Raw genomic sequence first — 8,283 nt, 5'->3', positions numbered from 1 at the left:
TTGTCCCAGAGAGGAGGTAAATGTCAGGGGTCTGAGCTGGGCTGCTCAGGGAGCTTCCCCACCCCATCCAAAGGCCAGCAAGGGGATCAGAGAGACCCAGTCCCCTGTGCAGACCCTGCCCATCATCATCTCCTCAGCACAGGTAGGAAGCTGGATCATGGACCAGACTTCGACTTCTCCCTTTTTTCATTAGGCCTCGTGGCTGGAGGAAAATGGGTGTCCAGGAGCTATGTGGTATTAATACAGTGGTTGGGAACATGAGCTCTGCATTCAGTTCCACCTCTCACCAGGACTGTCTGGATGAAGTCCCCTACCCTCCTCGAGCTGGTTTCTTCATCTGGAAGCGGGAGCAGTGAGTTATAGGATCTGCATAGTAGGGCTGCTGAGGAGGTAAACAGAGGTGCCATGTAAAGAGGATGGCCATACCCAGCCCAGGCACCTTCTGAATGTGAGCGAGCCCTGTGCTTGTGTCTCCAGGCACCCTGCGTCAGCTGCTTCTCCATTAACATCACAAGCTGGCTGGGCCGCTGGACGGGAGGGGGCAGCAGAGGCCACAGTGAGGCATCTTCTCCTAGGTTTTCTCCGGAGCCCAGAGAACTTTGGAGGAAAGACTCTAAACTTGGCGCCCATCAGCACCCCTGGAAGTCTGTGGGCCTGAGGATTCCTGGGTCCCTCCTCCAGAGATTCTAACGCAGTAATTCTCAGCACACACACACATACCCCCCACCCGCAGTTGGAGCAGACAGACAGCCCTGGCATTTCTGATGGGGACAGTCCCTGAGTCACTCTCTCAGAAGGGAAGCCCTTGAGCTCAGGGGTCTCCTGACCAGAGGTTAGGAGGTCCTGGGGTGGGTCCTTATCGGAACCCCTGATTCAACCCCATGTCAGAATTCCATCTCTTGAGCCAAATGGGATGATGTCTTCCTCCTCCCTGGGAAGGGAGGGAATGAACGTCCAGGTGCATCGTATTGGAAGATGGGGAGTCCAGCGGTCCCCAAGCTGGATACTCAAGTCCCTGAGAGGGCAGCCTCGTAAAATACTAGTTCTTGCATCTTGCTTGGCACTCATCCCCACAATGAAGGGGAGAAGGATAAGAAATGCCTGGATCTCATAGCCATTCCCGTATGGGCACCCCGGAGCTAGGCTGTCTTGCTCCCGACAGGCATCACCTCGCTGACCACCGTGCCCATAGGTCTACATGATGTTACTATTAGACAGGAGGAAAACTGAGGCTCAGAGGTGACGTGGCTTGCCCGGTCAAGCCTTGCGGGGTTGGGGCTCCAGCTCCATCTGCACTACCTCCAGGAGTGCTGCCGGCGGGGAGCCAGGCTTTCAGTACCTCACCCTCCCCACCCCTACCCCTTCGGTTTCCCCCCAGGAGCCAAGAAAACAGCAGGACCCGGCGGGCACTTTCCCTTCCTTCTGAAGCGCACACCCTGAGTGCAGACTGGTCCCTGGGCCTGCCTCCGCAGGGCTGGGGAGCCAGGACGCGGCGCCAAGGCGCTGCTGCAGCTGCTGCCTGGGGCCGCCATGGCCTGCAGCCGAGGTGCGGCTGTGTCCAGGGCGTCGGCCCCTCGCGGAGAGCTGCAGGGAGCTGCAGCCGAGGCGAGATGTGTCATCCTCTTCTAGAAACCCTATCGAGTTCTGTCCTGGCTGCTTCCCCACCCCCAGGCCTGTTGCTTTGCGGGGTATTCATACCTTTAGGGTATCTCGTCTGCATTGTTCCAGGACAAATCCTAAAGGTACGCACAGGACTTTTGAATTAATTCTCTCGAGGATGTTCCTAAGCTAGAAGTATACTCTACATACCCAGGGCAGGGCGTGTAACCACCTTAGAAGTGCGTTTGCATTTTAGGCTGGTAACTTGCAGGAACTGTGCAGGCTTTTGTGTTGGCACCTGGCAGTGGGAGCTTCATCCCGCAGTCGGTGTGAGCCGGACCAAAATGGGCCTTGGGTAGGCCTCGGCGAGAGCCAATGCAGTCCTGTGGAACAGGCCTTGTGAAATCTTGGTCGTGGATGTGGAAGCAGTTACGCCTGTAGAATCTGGCCCTTCCGGGTTTGCCCGAAGCCAGACTCCCCTCTCTGAGGGGAAGACTGGACTCTTCTCTCAGCCCCAGGCCCCGGGTCAGGCCCATCCCTGATTCCTGGGCTCCCCAGGGCCGGTATTCCTGCCCCAGTCCTTCTGGGTGCCTCCCATCCAGCCTGGCGGGGATGTGAGTGCGCTGGGAGATCCCGCTGAAATGAAGGCGCTGCGGTGGAGATGAACAGGAAAACCGGGGTTCACTGCCACCCCGGACTCTGGTCCAGTGGCGCCGAAGCCCTGTATTACCAGGGCGCACAGTGGCCTCTAGCTTGCCAAGGAGCCAAGGGAGTGGACGCGGGGTCTGGAGACGCCTCAGCAGAAGACCGGGGAACACGCCGACTGGGCTGGCATTGGGTTTCTCCTAATCAGCCCCACTTCCCCGGAGCCTCCATCCTAAATGGGGCGCAGGCTCCAATGGAGGAAGGAGGGGGCCCCTCCCGCCTGCCTGCCAAGGTTGTCTGGATCCCCAGCACAGCGGCTCCCGCACCTTAGGCCTGAGGGCTTTTCTCTGGCCGTGTTCTCCAGGGCATCAGTGGGGGCAGGGGATAAGGAGAGGTGGCCTCCGCCCCAAAGACAGGGCCTCCTCTGCCCTCGGTGAAGCTGCTCCCCACGCACTGCCCACTGCTCCGGCTGCCTGAGACCCGAGGGACAAAGTCGCCAGCTTCTTCCTGTCCCCTTTATCTCCATTTTATAGACAGCTGTTAGTTTGAGCATTAATTGCCCGGGCGAGTTTATTGATAATTTTGATGTAACAGAGCACCGGAGAAATTGCCCTCATGTCCAAAATGTCAAATTTGAGAAGAACCAGGTTCAGAGGCTCATGACCCCACAACGCAGAGAAACTGTGGTGGGTCTTGAACGGCTGCACCGGCAATGGGACTTTATTGTGTTTGTTTTCCTAGGTAGCTGGGAATTGGAATAGAAAGCGGGTCAGTAGGGGAGACAGACTTTTTAAAATGGATTTCCCCCCTAATGATTTAGGGGGGAAACATGCCTATCACCTTGCTCTCCCACCAACAGCCTTTTTCTTGCTCAAAGTTTATTTGCTTCACCATTGGGGAAAACCAAGTGTAGGGCACCAAAAAAAAAAAAAAAAATCCTATCAAAAAATAAAACCTTAGAAGATGCTCCATGATCAATAACAGTTACAAATAGTAAAGTTTGAAACTCAAAATACAATTCTCATTGGTCCTGGAGTGACCAAAAAGAAAGTGTAAATTATTATATATATATATATATATATATATATATGCACACATACATATATATATGTATGTTTTTCCCTGGGGGAGGAAAAACTACAGTTTTTTCTAAGTTTGATTATTATTTTTTTAAAACAAGAAATGACATTTAGAGGGGCAAAGGGCTCTTCTTAAAAAACAGAAGCCAAGAAAAATAGTTACTCTTGTCCAGATTTCACTTCAATGTGAAATGAAGAGTGAAAAGAGAAGGATTAGCCAACAAATAAAAAGGGGGAAAAAAGATTAAGAATCATCCATACTTTAAATACAAAAAAAGAAAAAAAAAATAAGACTGGCAATCCCAGGCTGGTTACTGTCTATATTTTGAAGATATTCTGCAATCCCAATAAAATACTCATGCAATTTTATTTCTAGTTGATACAATATAAGGCCATATACAAATGTTATACATTTTTATTTTGTTCTTTTTTAGGAAAAAATACACAAAAGGCAAAAACATCCTCAAATTGTCATTTTTATACAGTGCAGAAGGAAATTTAAAATACGTGTCACAAACGCTGCACCCCAGCAGCCAAAATACTAAAAAAGGGGGGGGGGAAGTCCTTCATTTTATATATATATATATTTATATAAAACATATGGAAATTTGTCTTTACACAGATCAGACTTAGTTTCAAATTTACAATGGATATCTAAAAAAAAAAATTCTACGCGGCAAATATTGCCAACAAAGTTACACCATTAATACTGATAAACGGAGGAGCCTATGCGGTGTTTCGATTATTAGGGAAAGAAAGTAGAATAAATAACAGGATGAGCCTTGCTATCGTTTTTTTTTAAAAGTGCCTTAACCTTTCTGCGTCACCGCAATCCTGACTGGGGCGCTCTGCGGGCCTTCCCCGTCCCCACGGCGCCCTGCCTGCCTCACGCTCCCACCAGAAGGTTTACAGTAGAGATCGGAGACAGCTGGGTCTCGGGAGAAAAAACACCCACCAAACAAGTCAAAACAAAGTTCGAAACCAAACCAAAAAAGCCTGAAGAGAAGGAAGGAGAGGAAGGCGGAGGAGGACGGTGGCAGAGGCCGGGAGAGCCGCCTGCTCCTGGGCTCCTGGTTTCTTTCCTAAGATGAGCAGTGGCTTCAGAAATGCAAGTTACTCGCACAAGGATCCACCTGTGGCTGACGGGAGGACTTCTGAGGTGGGGAGGGAGAGGGCGACTTCTTGTCAACCCCTCCTTTCCCTACAAGAGACGGCTCTAAAAAGGAGACGCGCATTCCAAGACATTCTTTCCAAAAAAATTAAAAATAAAACGATAAATACTCAACCAAAAAATAAAAGTATTTGATAATGACGGTTTCACACGTTTGCCTTTCTCCTAAAAACCTTCCCCGACATTTGCCGTTGGAGGGGAAGAGGGGGAGAGACCGTAGCAGAAATGCGTGTTCAGATGTTGAGAGTTCTTCCCCAACACAGCACCTTCTCAGCCGGTTTCAGTCGGATCAAAAATAGATACTTATTTATCAACAGCTGCAGTCAGATCAGGCCCCCGCCATCACCATAAAAAAAAACTGCTGAGGGAGTGGTGGTGGGGGGAGGTGCCGACCTCGATCGGTCTTTGCCTCACGGGATCCCTTTCCCAATAATCCGGTTGGGGAGGGGTCAAACCCTTTTCTTCTGCTGACGGTTATACCTCAAAAAAAATAAAAAATAAAGCAGTTTCTGGTGACGGGTTCCGAAGTCCCTGCGCCCGGCTGGCCCCTGCCCGGAGGGGCCCCGGAGCTGTGGCCTCACATGACACAGGGCTTGATGTCTTGGTAGGTGACCTGCTGGTGGTAGTAGGAGCCGCCTCCAGCCGAGTGCATGGACGAGGATGCCATGGTGTTGAAAGAGAAGACGAACTCCTTTCGGTCACACATGCTGGGTGACTGCGAGTGATACCGCGGGATGCCTGCGGGGGCGAGGCGACAGGAAAGGGGGCATTAAAGGGTGGCCTCCGGAGGCCCAGGCTCCAGGTGGAGAAGCACCATTACTGTGGGGGGTGCCCCGGGGGGCAGGCCTGCCTGGCTCGGCGCTGGGCCGAGGCCTCCCCGCGTCCCAGCTCCCGGTTTCAGGTCTCAGTCGGGCCGGCGCCCAGAGGGAAGATTCCCCAGACACGGTCAAGGATCCCTGCAACCCTGGGTGCCCGCTGCCCCAGCCTCTCCCTCCGTGGACACTGAGCCTGGCTTGGGAGGCTTCCGGTGGAGGACAGGGAAGGGGTGAGAGGGGCCAGCAGGGAAGGTCCAGCGGCCTCCACTTCCAGGCAGCCTGAGGCCTGGGCCTGGCGCCGGGCAGCCACCTTCCAGCCCCTGGAGGCAGCAGTGTCCCCAGAGCAACGAGCCAGGCCAGCAGGGGCCAACACAGGGGCAAAGAGGGCTTCTCCAGAGGAAGGGTCTTTGGGGAGCCAAGCCTGCGGGACCTCTGGAACCCCGGCTGGAGTTTGAAGCAGCCGCAGTTGTGCGACCCCCGTGGAGAGAGCCCTCCATTCTCCAGGCCCGGCTCCTGCCTCCCGCTGGCTGCTGACAGCTGACTCCTGACAGGCCTCTGCTTGGATCCCTCCAAGCTCTTTCAAGAACCAGACCCAGAAGCCTGCTAGCGTGTGCTGAGACGGAGGGTCCAGAGGAGAAGATGGCTGTGCATCTTTTTTCTCAGGGGGGGATTGGAAGCGGAGCGGTACCTGTGGGCCTGGAAACCTGGATCCTGAGAAACAGAGTCTGTTGGGGCCCGCAGCTCAGACCTTCAATCTGGGGCCCTCTCAGCCTCTATTGCCACAAAAAGCCCCCAACTCAATCTGGTTCCCGAAAGGCCGGGTTCTGAGCCTCTGAGTGCCAGCACCAAGCCCCGCCGGCTTTGGGCCTAACTCTTCCGTCCAACCCGGCTCAGAGCAGAGGCGGCTCTCCCGAAGCAGGGCGAACAAGCCAGCTGCCCTGGGGACAGGCCAGCTCCATCCTGGGAACTGGCCCAGGTGTCAGGGAGCTAAGGGACCTGAGGGGACTTAGAATATTGCAGTCTAAGTCTTTGAGGTGAGGATGGGGCCTACCTGGCCAGGCTGGGGCTGCCAGCATCTATCTGGGTGTTGAAACAGAAAGGAAAACGGAATGTTAGTCTATGGGGGGACTCCAGGCTGCACTCAGCCCTCAGATGGGGAGAGGTGGACAGAGAGACACCTTAGGGAGCTGAGGCCTCCGTGGTGCAGTTTGGGGACTGGCACCCCACGGAGGTGGCCGCAGGCTCCAGACCAGGGCGCAGGCAGTCTGGGGGCTAGGTCTGTAGTGCGCTCACAGATGTCCACCGTAGCCCCCACCCCCCAGTTCTGGGGACAGCTCGGGGCTCCCCACTCACCTTGCAGCTCAGCAGGGGTGTTGTGACTGTTCTGGTGCAGATACGGCTGGTCCAGGGAGTGCGTGGAGAGGCTGCCGGACAGGGGGTTGGCCGTGGGGTTGCAGGGGGACAGGGGCTGCTGCTTGATGTAGGAGGCGCTGCTGTTGAGAGCCGCCGAGGCGGAGGGAGGCCAGGCGGCCGCGGAGCCGGAGTAGACGGCGTGGGGCTCCATGACCCCGCCTGCCGCCGCGGGCAGCAGCGGGGAGGCGGGCACCGAGCCGTCGTGGTGCGGGTACTCGCCGGCCGCTGTGCCTCCGCAGCTGCCCATGTACGAGTGGCCGCCGTTGGCGGGCAGGTGGGGCACCGAGTGGCTGGGCAAAGCCATGCCGTCCACGTTGCCCGGCAAGTGGCCGTTCATCATGCCCAGACCTCCCTCCAGCGCCAGGCTGTTGGGCGGGCACGAGAGGCCGCCGGCAGAGCCCTGGAAGCTGTAGGTGTCCGGGAGGTGGTTGAAGCCGAGCCCGTTCATCATGCTATACATGGGCTTGAGCGCCTGGCATTTCCTTCGGAAGCCGCGCGGCCGCCGCCGAAAGGAGCCCTCCTCAAACATGAACTCGCTGGCCGGGTCGATGGTCCAGTAGTGGCCCTTGCCCGGCCGCCCGAGGCCCTTGGGCAGCTTGATGAAGCACTCGTTGAGCGAGAGGTTGTGGCGCACGGAGTTCTTCCAGCCCTGGTAGGAGCCGCGAAAGAAGGGGAAGCGGCTCTGCAGGAACTGGTAGATCTCGCTGAGCGTCAGGCGCTTGGTGGGCGAGCTCTGGATGGCCATGACGATGAGCGCGATGTACGAGTAGGGCGGCTTCTCCGGGCGCCGGATGCCGGCGTTCGTCTTCTTGGCCTTGGACGGGCCGGACGACGCGGGGTCCATGGCCGCGCCGCCTCCCCCGCCGCCGCCGCCGCCGCCGCCGCCGCCGCCGTGCGGTGGCTGCTGCTTCTCGGGCGCCGAAGACATCGGGTGGCTGCTGCCGCCGCCGCCGCTGCCGCTGCTGCTCTGCGCGGCCGACGAGCCGGGAGGAGGAGGAGGAGGAGGAGGAGGAAGGGGAGGGGGAGGGGGAGGGGGAGGGGGCCGAGGGGGAGGGGGCTGCGCGCGCGGGGCTGGCTGCACCTCTGCCGTCATCGGCGGCCGCTTCTCCGGAGCTAGCCTCGGCGCGCCCTCCCCCGCCTGCCCGTCCTCCCCGAGGAGCGGCCAGGTCCGCGGGCGGTTGGCGCTGAGCCCCCCGCTCTCCCTCCCGTTCCCTCCTCCCCCCTACTCTCCTCCCTCTTTCCCTCCCGCCCTCCCACAAGGAAGGAGCCGAGCAGAGGCTGAGAGCAGCCTCTTTGCAGCCTGGGCGGAGGCCGCGAGGAAGCCCCCACCACACACACACCGGTTTTTTTGAGGGGGGAGGCGCCCCCCTCTCGGGCCTGTGGCCGTGCGCCCCCGCGGGGAGCAGCGCTCGGTCCTCGCCACCCGCGGCGCTCGGCTCCACGACTCCAGCCGAGGCCGCCCGCTCCGTGTCGTCTCTCGGCGGCGGCGTCTCGCGCGGGCCGGCGTAAGACCCTCCAGGAGTTCCCTCCCCTCCCAGCCCCCCTCCGGCACCCCGCGGTG

General features: G+C 57.5%; 1 protein-coding gene across 1 annotated transcript; it reads right to left on the bottom strand.

The window, feature by feature from the left end:
- Positions 1-3,720: 3,720 nt before the first annotated feature.
- Positions 3,721-7,945, bottom strand: FOXF1 (forkhead box F1). The gene is made up of 2 exons (XM_002694754.7): positions 6,663-7,945; positions 3,721-5,232 (listed from the first exon to the last, which is right to left on the bottom strand). The coding sequence occupies exons 1-2, from the start codon at positions 7,813-7,815 to the stop codon at positions 5,072-5,074; spliced, it is 1,314 nt and encodes a 437-aa protein (XP_002694800.2). The 5' UTR covers positions 7,816-7,945; the 3' UTR covers positions 3,721-5,071.
- Between the last annotated feature and the right edge of the window lie 338 nt (positions 7,946-8,283).

This window comes from Bos taurus, chromosome 18, assembly GCF_002263795.3.
Source record: "Bos taurus isolate L1 Dominette 01449 registration number 42190680 breed Hereford chromosome 18, ARS-UCD2.0, whole genome shotgun sequence".
In the NCBI taxonomy this organism is placed as follows: Eukaryota; Metazoa; Chordata; class Mammalia; order Artiodactyla; family Bovidae; genus Bos; species Bos taurus.
Note: the sequence above shows the minus strand (reverse complement) of the source record. Positions and strands in the feature narration are given on the sequence as shown.